The 14,578-nt window shown below is 53.0% G+C and overlaps 5 protein-coding genes across 5 annotated transcripts; 3 read left to right on the top strand and 2 right to left on the bottom strand.

Annotated features, from left to right (window-relative positions):
• Positions 1-42: 42 nt before the first annotated feature.
• Positions 43-1,649, bottom strand: QC761_509990 (uncharacterized protein; the record flags this gene model as incomplete). Its single annotated transcript, XM_062880206.1, has 2 exons — positions 970-1,649; positions 43-914 (listed from the first exon to the last, which is right to left on the bottom strand). Exons 1-2 carry the CDS (start codon positions 1,178-1,180, stop codon positions 43-45), a joined length of 1,083 nt encoding a protein of 360 aa, XP_062731538.1. The 5' UTR covers positions 1,181-1,649.
• On the top strand, positions 1,182-4,763 carry QC761_509980 (uncharacterized protein). The gene is made up of 2 exons (XM_062880205.1): positions 1,182-2,735; positions 2,810-4,763. The coding sequence occupies exons 1-2, from the start codon at positions 2,676-2,678 to the stop codon at positions 3,488-3,490; spliced, it is 741 nt and encodes a 246-aa protein (XP_062731537.1). The 5' UTR covers positions 1,182-2,675; the 3' UTR covers positions 3,491-4,763.
• Positions 4,764-5,282: 519 nt separating this feature from the next.
• QC761_509975 (uncharacterized protein) lies at positions 5,283-7,035 on the top strand (the record flags this gene model as incomplete). Its single annotated transcript, XM_062880204.1, has 2 exons — positions 5,283-5,959; positions 6,017-7,035. Exons 1-2 carry the CDS (start codon positions 5,620-5,622, stop codon positions 7,033-7,035), a joined length of 1,359 nt encoding a protein of 452 aa, XP_062731536.1. The 5' UTR covers positions 5,283-5,619.
• A 307-nt stretch (positions 7,036-7,342) lies between these two features.
• Positions 7,343-12,056, bottom strand: QC761_0085770 (uncharacterized protein; the record flags this gene model as incomplete). The annotated part of the gene is made up of 10 exons (XM_062872899.1): positions 11,892-12,056; positions 11,214-11,818; positions 11,031-11,157; positions 10,227-10,949; positions 10,002-10,150; positions 9,776-9,948; positions 9,665-9,720; positions 8,314-9,606; positions 8,175-8,257; positions 7,343-8,110 (listed from the first exon to the last, which is right to left on the bottom strand). The coding sequence occupies exons 1-10, from the start codon at positions 12,031-12,033 to the stop codon at positions 7,343-7,345; spliced, it is 4,119 nt and encodes a 1,372-aa protein (XP_062731535.1). The 5' UTR covers positions 12,034-12,056.
• Positions 12,057-13,433: 1,377 nt separating this feature from the next.
• Positions 13,434-14,316, top strand: QC761_509960 (uncharacterized protein). The gene is made up of 2 exons (XM_062880203.1): positions 13,434-13,776; positions 13,886-14,316. The coding sequence occupies exons 1-2, from the start codon at positions 13,530-13,532 to the stop codon at positions 14,134-14,136; spliced, it is 498 nt and encodes a 165-aa protein (XP_062731534.1). The 5' UTR covers positions 13,434-13,529; the 3' UTR covers positions 14,137-14,316.
• Positions 14,317-14,578: the final 262 nt, after the last annotated feature.

The following is a 14,578-nucleotide window of genomic DNA, read 5'->3' as shown; positions in this document are numbered from 1 at the left end:
CATCGCAAATAACCCCAACCCTCACCTTGAACCCCTCCACCTCTACCCTCCCCGCGTCCTTGATATTCCATACTTGAGTTTCTCACCGCTCGCTGGCACTTCCACGAGGCCCTCAGCAATCTTGATCTTGAACTGCAAGGCTTTGAGAAGACTGTAAATGACCCTGAGGGTGGGTGTTTCGACACCTGCCTTTTCGGCTTCGCGGACTGGCTCTCCGATAATGTTCTCCACCTCAATGTGCTTGCCTTTGTCAATATCTTGCAACATGCTCGGTCGGAAGAAGGCCTTGTAGTTGTCCTGACGTATGACTGTCTCGATCAGGTCATCCGTGAGGTGAACCCCAGATACTTGCCGGGCAGTGGCTTGGATTTCCTTCATGGCCGGCCGCACCAAGTCGTCGATGATGAACTCTGAAGCACGCATGCGGGATGTGTCCATGCCCAGGATGGCAGCAATTGTGTTGTAAGAGGCGTTGTAAAGCAGCTTCCTCCATCTTGCCTTTTCCACGCTACGTTCATAGATGCAGGTCACGTTCGGACATGATCCATAGATTTCTTGAAAATTCATGGCCGCATCCTCGGATAGCTTGCATGGGATATTGTCATTGCGGAAAGGGCTGATGATGAGTTCGTCGTGGTTGACATGGTTGATTGTGCCTGGGGGGCTCTCGATGGCACCGATGTAAGGGACTCCAGATATGACCGGGTTGTAGGGAAAAGCGTCGACAATAGGGCGCTCGATGTTGAGACCGTTCTGGAGGAGGACAATTGCTGTCGTGTCTGATATGACATCGCGGTCGATGAGAGAGGCTACGCCGGGTGTGATATCGGCAAGGTTCTTGGTAGCGACGACGATGAAGTCGTATGGCTGAGAGGCATTATCGCTGCAATGTCTCTCATCTTTGGCGTTTCGGACTGCGTTTGCTGGTTAGCAAGGCTCTGCATGTTCCGTGGGGGCCATGCAACTCACTGTGAGTAGGACTCCAGCTTATGTCAAGGCCGTGGTCGATGGAGTTGATCTTGAATCCCGACTCCGTGACGGCCTTAAAGTTGGAACGCAAGACTGTCGTCACCTCTGCCATGCCGCCCTTTTCGAGTGCGTATGCTGCCATTGTTCCCACGCCGCCAGATCCAAAGACGAGAACCCTCGCCTTACGGCCTTTGATTGGTACAAAGCTCATTCTGCGACAAAGTTGAAGGTGGAAGATGGGGTGGTTTGATGCTTTGGAGTGCTTGTTGGCAAACGAGAGAGGAGAGGGAGAGGTAAAGAGACGTGGAAATCGCTTTTGCTGATGCCATTAGCGCCTGTAGCCGGATGCTCTTTCCATCCCAGCAACCAGGCACCTGGCACTCAGAGAGAGTCCGACATGGCAGTTGCTGATGGCCCGGATAAGTGTGTGCGTTGCTCTTGCTGACCCCCACGCACGCGTTTGCCGGAACCAGAGCCGTTACCTGCTCCGAGACCCCCGAGAGCCATTCAGAGGCCAGCATGTTTGACCGGTTCTCACTGGGCCGGGGCGACACATGTGCCTATGGGGCACGGTGCATCCCACGAGCTGGCCACCTGAAGCGGCAGCCGACCCGACCGCCTGGAACCACTCAACTTTCGCCTGCCTTATCGTTGCTAGCAGCATGCTCCCGAGGTTGACCATAAATCCAATTTCGTCTCTTCTTCTTATCAAAGACAAACCGTGTTTTCCTTGATCGACGGCAAGCACAACAGGTTACACCAATGCAGGTCTACCCCGATATTCTTGCTATCGGGACCACAACGATAGGGAATCTCCTCGGGGGTCGGCATGTTTGTCATGGTCTGATTCAGACATCCAACTTCGCGGTGAGCAAGGTGAGACGCACTCTTGGCCATGTGTGGCATTCCACCAGGGCCAATCATGTGCTCTCGCCGGCCTCCTCTACCACAAGACTGGTCAATAATTCAATATCTATATGTGTCAAAGCTTTCTGTGTTCCTGCACTAGGCTGTACGTGTTTGATGCTTCCAGAAGATCCACGTCGCCTAGCATTGATTATGGATGCTGATGTTTTTCAGGATACAGAATCCTAACCTGTTTTGGCCTTTCAAACCTCGAACGCAGTCATTCTATTTCTATCAGCCAGGCCGACCATACCACCGACCGAATCCTTTAGTACTCAACAAGACAACGGCTAGCGGACGCCTCCCACTACACTTGAACTCCTGAGCATTCCAATTTCTCGACATCTCAACGGGAGCGGAATGAATGAGTCTCGACAAGAAATTACTCATCAGAATGGCCTTGCCAAAGCTGACTATGTCTTGGCAGAATGTGCGCCGGCAGATAGGTGGATGAATCTGGGGACAAAATGAAATCCCGAACCTGGCTGGCTGGGGACCGCGGAGGGGACGTCTCCGATAGGGCAAGATGATCAACCAAGGCCAGCTGGTGACGAGATGTCATCCAGTAATTTTGCTGAGCTTGCAATCGAAGATGACGACCCTATATTGCTATATTGGCCAAGCAGGCTCGGAGATGTCCATGACCAAATGCGTCTTCAAAGCTTCAGCACCGGCTTACCCTGGGCAAGGGAGCGCTGGATGCTAAAGGGGTATTTAAAACCCGCTCTGATCTCGCAAACATACTCTCGCCAGTCCAGCCCAAGAACTAGGAGACTATTTCTGTATCAGTCGTTGCCGTGATGAAGCTCATCTCTGTTGTTGCTCTGGCCTCCTTGGCCAAGGCTCATAGCATCTTCCAGGTACGGACGATCACACCATTTCCCCAAATCCCTTTCTCCGTCGCCTTGACTGACTGATCTCCACTTTTCAACAACAGAAAGTCTCCGTCAACGGCGTCGAACACCCGCAACTCCACGGTCTCCGCGCTCCCTCTCAGCCCAACCCCGTCACCAACGTCAATGACGCCCAGCTAGCCTGTGGTATCCGAGGCACGCAGTCCAACCAAGTAATCTCTGTCAAGGCCGGTGACAGAATTGGCGCGTGGTGGGGCCATGTCATCGGTGGTGCTCAATGGCCCAACGATCCTGATCACCCCATTGCCTCCTCCCACAAAGGGCCCATCTCAACCTACATGGCCAAGGTCGACAATGCGGCCACAGCATCTCCCAACAATCTCAAGTGGTTCAAGATTTCTGAGGAGGGCCTCAACACTCAGACTGGAAAATGGGGCGTGGACACCATGATCGCCAACAAGGGCTGGTCCTACGCCACGATCCCTACTTGCCTGGCACCGGGCCACTATCTACTGCGGCAGGAGCTGTTGGCCTTGCACTCTGCGTACAGCAACATGGGGGCTCAGTTTTATCAATCATGTGCTCAGCTCAGCGTGTCGGGCAGCGGGAGTCATGTCCCGAGTGAGACTGTTAGTATTCCGGGTGCGTACAAGCAGAATGATCCGGGGATTTTGCTGCAGATTTGGGTGGCTAGTGTGCCGGATAATGGGAGGAAGCCGTATCCTATTCCAGGACCGAGGCCGATGACCTGCCCTGCTTGACGTGCAGGAGGTCTCGGAAAAGGTCTGCTGTTGAGGTTGGCAACGCGGACCGACAGCCAGCAGAGTTATCACATCACAGTTTGCCATAATACTTTGCTATTTCTACAGTAGCCCCTTACCAATATCACGGCAGGGTGCTACTCTCCGCGTTGTACAGCATTCTTGGCAAGCAGAATGGATCACGGAGGTCTTCTTTCCTTTCAAAGCTTCATGCTTCGATATGGCACAGCTTTTGCTCAGCACAATTCTGTTTGCGGTGTGATCTCCACCACCCGACCTTCAACGATTTATTTCTACAGGCTTTAAATCATTGTTACCTACTTAAATATCATTCTATTCATTCTCGCTATCATGATCTCTCTCAACACTCGGATTATATGCTTGAAAAATCGGCAAGGCTGCCTTTAAAGAAGGTAGCAGCTCTCAGGGGGAAAAGGAATCCACGCCGTTCGGTACCAACGCCCTCAATCTCCAAGTTCCCGCAGCGGGATCCTTCACTGTGACGGGGGGCTATGTGAAGCCGGTCAACTCAACATGGCCCGCGCGGGGAAAACGTGCCGATGCTTTTGATTTGAGATACGCGCGGTCGCTACAGGAGCCAGGTAGATGCATATGCGAAAATAGGGCGGGTTGGCCCGCTCAAAGATGGCGGCAAGCGAGCATCAGGGTATCAAGCAAGGTTGATGTGATCAACTGGGAGGGTCTTGACAATCTGGACCGAGGATGATGGGGATCGTGGGAGGAAGCTGTTAGGAACTGTATCCTGGAATGAAACTGGAGGGCTGGCACCTTCCTTATATGCCGCCCATTATGTGGAAGAGATCGTGATATGGAACAGTTGAGAGCTTGGGGTAGGTTCTTGTGGGACGCAAGCTTGCAGACTGCGGAGATGGAGCACGGTTTTGGACCCCGAGTCTCGGTGGCCTCTTTCACGGAGGCTGCGGACGCAGGTCTTTGCTATTGTTGGTGATCTCGGGCACTGAGACAGTCACATACTAAACTGCATACACACGGCACTGACCTACCTTAGGTGTGCAATTCAAGGACGACATCTCCAACCTTGATCTCGACACGATAATCGATGGGCACATCACCAATTTCATCGACCGAATTGCCCCAACTTGAAACGTCTTCACCTTCCCTCTTCATAGTGCACATTTTGTTTCCTGCAGGTACGCGGCGGCGATGCACAGGTTCGCGTGCTGTTGTGGGCGGCACAGCAGACCATCGCATGGGTAAAGGTGGAATATTGACGGACAAGCTCATTCGGTTGATCTGGTTGCTCCTAAATATGGCTCTTTTCACCTGGGATGGGGAGATTACTCCGACCATCATATGCCATCAATTAAGCTTCTTACTGATTTGCGTCAAACCCTGGTTAACTCCGATGTCATGTTCTTCCGGAGACACGGACGAGTCTAAACGGCAGCCTGCCCGGCTTTCAGAGCTGAGATTCTGTGCCACGGAGGCGAAAGCTCTTGGGGCCAACAGCTCGGAGTGTCTGGGTTTCTGTACGAAGTGGACATGATTCGAGGTGAAGTGCTCAGGTGTTGCGTGTGTAAGGTGGCACAAGAGACGATCACTTCCCCCTATGCTACCTTCTCCTCTCGAGGGCCTTTGGGGTCGATTACATGATCACCTAGGTACCCTTGAGCGGAATAAGGCAAACATGGTAACCTCTTTTCAATAACGATCCTTGTTGGTTCTGGCCGTGGATTGTGATTAGACTTGCAGATTGGCCACTGCAAGGGTTTCCTGATTTTCTCGTGGCATTCTTGTCCGTGTAGAGTAGCCGTGCCGCAACAAAACACATCTTGCACAACATTGAAACATCGAAACATTGAAACACCCACACTTTAGCCCTCACAACTTGGTGTCTGTGTGCCCTGGCCAGTACGATGACTGCGCCGTTGGAATCCTCTCCGCCGCCACCCTTCGCCCACCCCAGAAATCCTTCCGTAAATAATTCATTTCAATCTCTGTAGTCCCACCGCGATTGTCTTTTCCATTTTTCATTTTTTGTTTTGTTTTTGAGTTGCTGACTTTTGAATACTCGACTGCAAGGGAAGAAAAAAGGTGGATCTACATGAGACGACTGGAATCAACTGTGACCAGCAACCAGCACGCCGATGACAACAAAAACAACCAAAATGTCATCGCATAAACCGATATGGCTGGCCAATACGCTAGCCCTGCTGCTGGTCAGCGGCCGCATTGATGGAGTGCGAGCGCAGGAACCAACATGCTACGACACGTGGGGGAACAAAGACACAAACCAAGTGCCGTGTTATGGGCCAGGATCAACACCAGATACGAAAACGACAACCCACTGCTGCAACAAGAACGACTACTGCTTATCCAACGGACTATGTATGAGCCCACAAGCCAACAACCTCATGACACAGCAAGGCTGCACAGATAAAGACTGGAACGACTCAGCATGCAACCGGCTCTGCCAACCAGAAAAACGTGAACCCCCCCCCCTCTGTCTCAACTACTAGCACAATCTCACTAACATTACCACAGGAAACAACCTCCTCCCATCAATACCCCTAATCCCCTGCCCCTCAGCCCTCAACTCCTCCTCCGGCCTCCAGTTCTGCTGCGGCAACAACCCCTCCGAAGCAGCTACATGCTGTTCATCATCATCATCATCCAGCTCCCCCTTCCCCATCCGCCCCGGCGCCCTCCTCCTCCCCTCATCAGCCTCCCCCTCCGACACCACCTCCACCTCGTCAGAAACCCTCAAAATAGGCCTCGGCATCGGCCTCGGAATCGGCATCCCCATCTTCGCCCTCCTCCTCGTCCTAACCTACCTCCTCGCCCACCCCCGTTCACCCCGCTCCTCCCAATCCCCGTCCCAATCCAAACACCGCTACGACCCCTCAACCCTAACCACAGGCTGGCACCTCCGTGCCCCCTCCCGCACCACCATCCGCGGGGAGTACCGCTCCCACGAAAAAAGGGACTCCTTCGGCCGAGTCGACACCAACGTTGGTCCCCCTTCTGAAGACGGTGACTTCCCTAACCACAACCCTACCTCTGCCTCCGCTGCTGCATGGCCACCGACGGGGACAAATGTCGCTGCCGCAATTGCTGCTTGGGCTAATATTAATGCTAACCACCATCTCAATAATGACGAAGTCCCGCCCAGTCCAAAGGAGATGGACGCGAGGAGTAGGGCGGGGTCGAGGTTGAGGTATTACTTTCGGGGGGAGACGCCCACTCCGGGGAGGTATGAGCTCCCTGCTTCGGAGGGGGGTGGTGATCAAAAAGGGAGGAAGATCGGGGTTGGGATTGGGGTGAGGGAGATGGGGGAGCAGGAACTGCCGGGGTATGAGCAGGATGAACAAGGGGTTGGAACGATGGGGACGGTGGGGGCGGATAGTATGACTATTGGGAATGTCGGGGCTGTGCCTGTTACGCCTGTGGGGGTGGGAACTATGAATAGGACTATGCCTAGGGCAGAGCAAGTGTCGCCACTGACGGCGGTGGAGGGAGGGCAGGGAATGTTTGCTGCTGGTGGGGGGGGGGGTGTTGGATAAGGTTGTTGGTGGGGAGGTTATGGGGCAGAGGCATGAGAGGTGATTTCTTTGAGGCTGTTTCTTTTGTCTTGGTTTGAGGATTTGGTTGGGGGAAGGGAGGGTTGGATAGCATTGTACGATTCATTGTGGTTTTTAATTGTGGAAGGGTACCTATGGGGGCTCTCCAAGGCTTTGAGGACATGTAGGAATATTTCAAGAGGAAGACGGGTCCGATTGCCCTGAAAACAAAACAATTCCGTGTCCATTGGGAATCTGATACTAATCTAAGTTACCTGATCTTGCAAGCTACCAATTTTCCACTGTCTCGTTACTTGCTCGCCTCAAACAACTCCAGCACATTCTCCATGAACCTGTCCCACAGCTCCTTGCAGAGCCCAACAACGAACCTCAGGACATCCCGCGGACTCCACGTCGCCCGGAAGTCAAAGGCCTCGCCCAGAATAAAACCCTTAACCCGGATGGTAAAAGGTCCACCTTTGGTGATGGTCTTGAGAGACCCCGTCAGCTCGACCAATTCGATATTGAGCGTGTCAGCCAGCCGCTGGGCGAGCCACTTTCCAGCTGCAAGAACAGCTGTTGCCACCGCTTTGGCAGCGTCGAGGCCTGCCTTTGCAATGTCGACCCACGTGGTATTCTTCTGTGCAAAGTCGAGCGCCGCGAGTGCTGTCTGGAAAGCAATGAAGTGTATCCCCTCAGCCACTCCCTTGACCACAGCTCGAGCAGCCTCCAAGATCTTTTCCTGAACTGCCAAAAGAACACCCTTTGTCGCTGCTGCAGCTTGCTTGATCCCCAAAGCAGTCTTTTCTGCAATGACGACAGCCCCTTTTGCTATCTCTATTCCGGCAGCATGGATAGCCACGACACCGTCAACAGCGGCTTGAGCGGCGGCAATGATGCCGTCCCACATGACGCGGGCGGCACGGAGAGCACCCTCGGCCAGGTTAACAGCCCCGAGTGCAATGTTGTAGGCGACGCCTTCGACGATGAATCTTGCACCATCAAGAATGAGATTCGCCGCACCAAGAGCCATCTTCATGACAGCCAGCTCAGCTCCGAGGACTCCGACACGGAAAGCCTGGGTTTCGTTTGCACGTCAGCGTATGTACAAGTTAACCAAAATGCAGAAGTAGTCTCCCTACCTTGAATGGCTTCTCGTACCATGCTGCGTCATCAAGGTCGTCAACAGCATCGTCATAGTCCCGTCTTGCTCGATCGACGCGCCCTAGATGGAAAGTGAGAAAGTGTTCACGACATGCCCCTGGGGCGAGGACCACTTACACTCTTCCTCATTCACTCGTGCCCTGGAACTCTCCAACGCCTGAATAGCGTTGCCGAAATCCCTCTGAAGCTTCTCCCGCGATCCCTGGAGATCACGAATCTTGCCATTGATGGCTTCCTCGCCATCGCGCCGTTTCTGGGCAAGATCACGCTTCTTGCCGTCCATGTCATCCTGGAAATCCCGTTTCTTCCCGTCCAAGACAGCAACAGCTTGGCGAATGTGCTCATCGGCACGCTTCTCTTCCTCCAGGATGTACTGCTCGTTCTCAACCTGCTCCCGGCGGCACTTTTCCTCTTCCGCTCGCAGATCAGCCTGGGCCGCCTCCATGGCAGCATCAAACTTGGCCTGCGTTCTTTTCACCTCTTGCTTGGCCTCCTCGCATTTACGCTCAAATTCAAGCTTTGCCTCGTCCACCTTGCGTTTGGCCGCCTCTATACCTTGGTCAACCGACGCTTGAGCACTTGCAAACCACTTCTGCATCGCCTCCGAGATCTCTGTCAGGATCCGCTGCTCCATCAAAGCATGGAGTTGGAAATCGGCATCTTCAAGGTTCGCCAAAGCGCCGGTATTGGCACCAGCACCGCCCTTCTCCAACTCCCTGTCAGCAGGCTCAGGCTTGATGAGCTTGCCATCGACCTGAAACTTGATGAGATCACTCCACGCCAGTTCAAAATTGAACTCAAGCTCCGGATCAGGCATGATCTGTGCCTTGACAAACACACTAGCCTCAAGATCCCAGAGCGCCACGCTCCCACTGAGCTTAAAACACTGCCGCTCTTTGGTGATCTCAAAGTCAATGAAGGCATTTTCCCCCTGAGTGCCATCAGCGCACTTCCCGCCCCGGATTGCAAGAGGACCAAGGGTGAAGCCTTCGATTTCCCCCTTGAGTTTGAGGCCTTCACTACCGATCCGGCAGTCAATCTCGACCTTTTTGTCAAGAATGAAGGCTTTGCCCTGCACGACGAAGCCAGGGGGGTAAACCTGTGTGCCGATGATGCAGCCGAGCGGACTGGCATAGACATTGACGTCCTGGAAACGAATGATCTCGCGGTCGGGCTTGTCGATGTCTAGGTCTGCTGCCGCGTTGACGAGGTTGATGACTTGGCTGGATTCGAAGCGGGTTGCTTGAAGCTTGACTAGCGTCTCCTTGGGGTTGGTTCCGAGATTGATGGCGAGCGCGTAGGCGTCCACCTCGTCGACGACGAAGCCGCCTTCGAAGCCCATGCCGGATGGTGTTCCTGTGGCGAGGAACTGTTCGTAAACAATCTCGACTTCCAGGGTTAGGCGGGGGCCTAGTGAGATGTCAGCAACCTGAAACCACGGCGCTATCCCTATGAGCTATTCGCGTACCAATCTTGAGCCTAGGACTCAAACCCAAGGGGTTCTTCCACCAGCCAGACATCTGGCTATTCACAGGTGAGCAGGAGAGTCAAGGGTTCTAGTTTGATATGGGGGACTCACGCATAGGCTGCGGCCTGCAGGTTGTTGGCCGCCACGCCAAGGTCGAGCTGGAGAGGCTTCTCCTCGCCTTCGGGGGTGACCCAAAGTGTAGCTTGGAAGAGTACACGTAACTCGGGCTGAGTTTCAATGATGAGTGTCAATGGCCCGGACACCACGGTGGGAGATAGCTCGATCTGGATGTATGGTCAGTCAGGTGAGTGGAAGACTTCACACGTGTTTGACCTACTCGAATGCTCTCAGGCAAGATGATACCGACGCTGAGACCGCCCTTCTTGGAATATCCAGCACGGAGGATGTACCTGTCCTCTGGCGATGTGCCCTTGCACAAGTCACCAACAAACGGCACCGACTTTAGTTCAGCGCAAAGGAAGATTCCTATTGTGGGCATCCACGCCCGCTGTCAGCTGTTATTGACCTAGAGTATGTGACCGAGGACGGGGGTAATTTTCACCTTCCTTGATCGGGAACCGCGCCGTATTCAGGCCGTAGTCGTTAGAAATGTCCTTACTCGCCGCCACCAGCGTCACGCAGTCAAGCTGCAGATCCATAGGGTGGTCATCTCCCATGGCACCCCCCAGCATCTTGCCGATACTCACGTTCTCACAGTCAAGACGGCCGTACACGAAATAGTTGAGTGGGCCGTCAGCAGACTTTGTAATAGCGGCTGCAACTTTGAAGTTGAGGTTGACGTCGCCAGTATGGACCTCGACATCGCCGCGGATTACGGCTGCAACAGGGGTTCCTTTTTTCTGAGCTGGTGATTGTCCCGGAACTCCTTTCACGCTGGAAGGCGGCGGTTGAGTTCCCCCTGTGGCCTCCTTTCCTTTTTCCGTGTGGTCTTGAGAAGGAGGTTTGGGCGGGTTCACATTACCAATGATCAACTCCAAACGGGCTTGCTTGATGCAAACATCTTCACCGATGTGAAGGTCGTCAACAGCACCGGATATCATGACACCGTCTACCGAGATGAGAACCTCAGCGGCTGCGACCTTGTATGAGTCAACCCAGACCTCGCCGTACAACACCAGCCGCCCTTGAGATATCTCGACGGTCAGTTCGCTAAAGCGGACGTCCTGCTCCACAGGGTCGAGGTTGGAGCCCGTCATGGTGTTGAAAAGCCGGCGGATGTCATCCATTGTCAGCGTCTTGATGTATCCGCGGAGGAGCGAGCCGGCTGATCAGTTGGGTTAGCGTTGCTCAGTTCTTGGTTGGCTATCGACGAGGTGAAATAGGCGAAGAGGCAAGGGATACAAACATTTCTTGACGTGGCCACTCAGCTCAACAACAACACCACCGAGGTTCCAGGTTGACAGAATAGAGAACTCCAAGGTCCTCCCAACGTCCGACTTGATGATTGAAGTCCCAAAGGTGACTTTGTCGAGCTAAAACAGCATTCTGTCAGTGGTGGGTTGCCGAGGTGGACAAGAGGAACACTCGCATCAAGACCTGAGACGCCAAAGACACTCTCCCACTTCTCACTTCCGCTAAAGTTCATAGCTATATCCAGAGAATCTGCCTTGGGCTGAAGCTTGTACTCCAGAACAAGGGGCACCACCGAGTTGGGGATGGCCAGGTGCAGCGTGCCAAAGAACCCCCACATGGTCTCAAGATCAACACCTTTACTAGGGACAACGTTGAGCTCGACACCAGCGTTGCGGAAAGTGAGAAACTCGCCAAAGCCACGGTTGATGCCGTTGATACTCCCTTTGAAGGTGAAGCCAGTTGCTATGAGATCGTCGCTGTAATCCTGTTGGATGCCCAGGTGTGCTGAGAGATGCAGGCCGGGCTGTTCTTGAGCGAAAACATCACGGAGGACGTCGTGAATGGGTTGCAACAAGCCACGGAACTCAACATCCGTCTCGAACCACAGCCCAGCTTTCTTGAGCGCTGAGGCATCCCGGCCAAGCCAGATCATAGACGTGTTCTTCATGGTGAGGGCATCGAAGTCGGTCCCCTTTAGACTGGGAAAGATGGAGCCGAGCGAGATGTCCTCGTCGAACTTGAATTCCTTGAAGAGCTCCATCGGACCTTTCGGCTTCTCGACTGTGCGCAAAAGATCAGCGATGATTCATCGCTGTGATAGTCAAAACTACTTAAAAACCTGAAATGTACTCACCAGGTTTCGGTTTCTCGACGGGGACATCGATCCAGTATTCAACGAGTTGGCCATTTTCGAACTTCATGCGTTTCTGCCTTGTGAACTGGGGCTCTGAGTCAGAAGAGACTTGGCCCTTAGAGTCGGATGGATTGCCAGACATTGTGGAAATCGACTGGCCCGTTATCTTGCCTTGTAGAAGAGAAGTCTGCTTTGAAGAACATTGGAAATACGAATCATTCTATACTTCCACATAACAGGCATCTGGTTTGGGTCCTCTCCCCCGGCAAATCCTCGCCGTCTTGCAGTCTCAATCTCTCTTCGCCTCTCCTATCTCTATCTTCGGCTTCTTCCCATGTCCCGGTTGGTCTAGGCCTTCGGGCGATATTGCATCGCTGACATCGAGGATAGCGTCCGGAGCAGGATTCTCAATATGTCAGTAGTTCCGAAGCGATCAGCTGCGATCTCTGCGCAAACCTCAACTTGCCATATTATCGATGTGGCCATCATCATCTTTCACCGTGCAGAGCGACCACAACCCCCGACGCCAACGCCGGGTATCTCGGCATCTCTCTCCATCACAATCTTCCCCTGCTGCCGCTTCAGCTCTCCTTTCTCAAGCCTCCTCCGGCCATCTTTTATTCACGGACGTTCTGGCCTGATCGCGCAAACTGTGCTACTAAACAGTCGAGATAATCACGGATTCATTAGAATTGGCGGTGTGACAATGGCAGCATGAATCGGCAGCTCCAGATAAGGCAACAGGAGATTTGCTTTCAACAATATGCAATGATGCTATCACCATCTGCAATACATCGTGATATCATCAAAGAACCTACTCTTTCCCGGGATCAAATATCCAAAAAAAAGCAATTCCCAGCCAGCCTCCACTCGCAGCGCCTTTCCTGTCTTGAAGACCACGCGTCGATCTAAACTCCAAGCGGGGCACGTGGCTTGGGTCTCGATCACCAACATCCCGATTTCCAGTTCCGATGCAATGATGCATTTCCCGAGCGCCAACATCTTTTCAATGCCGAAAGAGTATTAGTTTGGCGTTACTGAACGAGCTGACACCAACGCATCACCACGAGGATGAAAACAAGTTTTCAGGCACCGCTCGGAAACAGTGCTGCAAGTGTGAAATATCACATTCTGGGCTTTGGCAGCGGGAAGTCGGGACTCGATCTGGCCTCAAGCGAGGTATCCAAATCGAACTGTGGCATGCGCCTCAACGCAAGGAAAGAAGCTGAATGATGGAGAAAATTGTCGGTTTAGGATAGACAATATGAAACATCCACGACACTATTGGGTCTAGATGTGTGATTCGATTGCCAATTGTGCTCCTCCTCATGGATGGTGATGATGATGATGATGATGATGATGATGATGATGCGATCAAACTCGACAACAGGGCCAAACTGGGTAACGAGCTCGTGGCCAGCACATTCAAGAGCCCCAAGCACGAAAGGCAAATGATGAATTCCAAAGACGGGATCCGACTAGAAAGCAGCCCAAGCTGGAAAAAACCATATAAGACCATCCATCCTCCCTCCACAGCCCACTCCCTTCTCTTCACCAAAAACAACAAACACACATTTCCCATCTAACTTCAACCACCACACCAATCACCCAAACACAACCCACCCCCCAAAAATCAAAATGCCCACCCCCGAAGCAGGCAACATCCTCTCCATCCCGGCTTACACCCCCGACGCGGACTCCGCCCTCCAAGAAATCACCTGGTCCCAATCCCTCCGCACCAAGAAGGCCAACTACTACATCGTCAAAGCAAAAAACATCACCCAAAACCAAGCCGACGTCCTCCTCTACATCCAAGACATCTTCTACAAGGACGAGTCCAGCCCCACTCACCTGAGCAAGCTCCCCGATGCCAAAAAAGAAGGCGGTGCGCTTCTCCCCCCTTACCCCCTCTTGTCCCAACCCAACCCCCCCATCCCATCCCATCCCATCTCATCCCATCCCAACCATACTAACCCCCTTATCCCCCGATCCAGACAACTTCATCCTCCCCATCAACGACAAATTCCAATACGGCCAAAAGAACGCCCAAGGCGAGAACCGCTGGCTCGTCCTCCACGACAAGGACAACAAGCTCTACCAGCACCGCTTCATCGTCGCAACTGTGCAGGGCCATGCCGCCGAGTGGGCCAAGACGCTGGCCAACTCGTTCGGTGCCGGCGAGCTCGCCTCTCAGGTTACCAGCATCGGCAAGAGCTTTGTCGGTCACTACCTGCATACCTTTTAAGGTTGATGATCTCAAACTGTCTCGCTGAGGAGAGTCTGGGGGTGTTTCAATCTCTCATGGGCGCGCCACAATGAAGGAACTGATATGGTCTACTTTGAAAAAGAAACACACACAAAAAAAGAGAAAAAAAAAGAAACTGATATGGTCAACTCTGGAGAAGGATGAAGAAAGGAGAGAATGTAACTACACTCATTAGATAACTATTAGCTAGGTCTCTGTCTCAGCAACTGGCCACGCCAGACTAGAAACGAATACTGAGTTCTTGAGCATTACAAGCGTATATGATGGCGTGAGATTCCTTGGTAGATTCGAGCCTGGCCTCTATGAACAGGACTTTTGACGGCAAAGTGCAGGATAAAAGAATTTCCCAGGGGCCGGTTCAGGTTAATTGAAATAGAATAGACAGGGCACATGACACACCAAAGCCATGGAGGGGAGCGAG

The sequence above is a fragment of the Podospora bellae-mahoneyi genome, chromosome 5 (genome assembly GCF_035222275.1).
Source record: "Podospora bellae-mahoneyi strain CBS 112042 chromosome 5, whole genome shotgun sequence".
In the NCBI taxonomy this organism is placed as follows: domain Eukaryota; kingdom Fungi; phylum Ascomycota; class Sordariomycetes; order Sordariales; family Podosporaceae; genus Podospora; species Podospora bellae-mahoneyi.
This window is presented reverse-complemented; position numbering and strand designations above follow the sequence as displayed.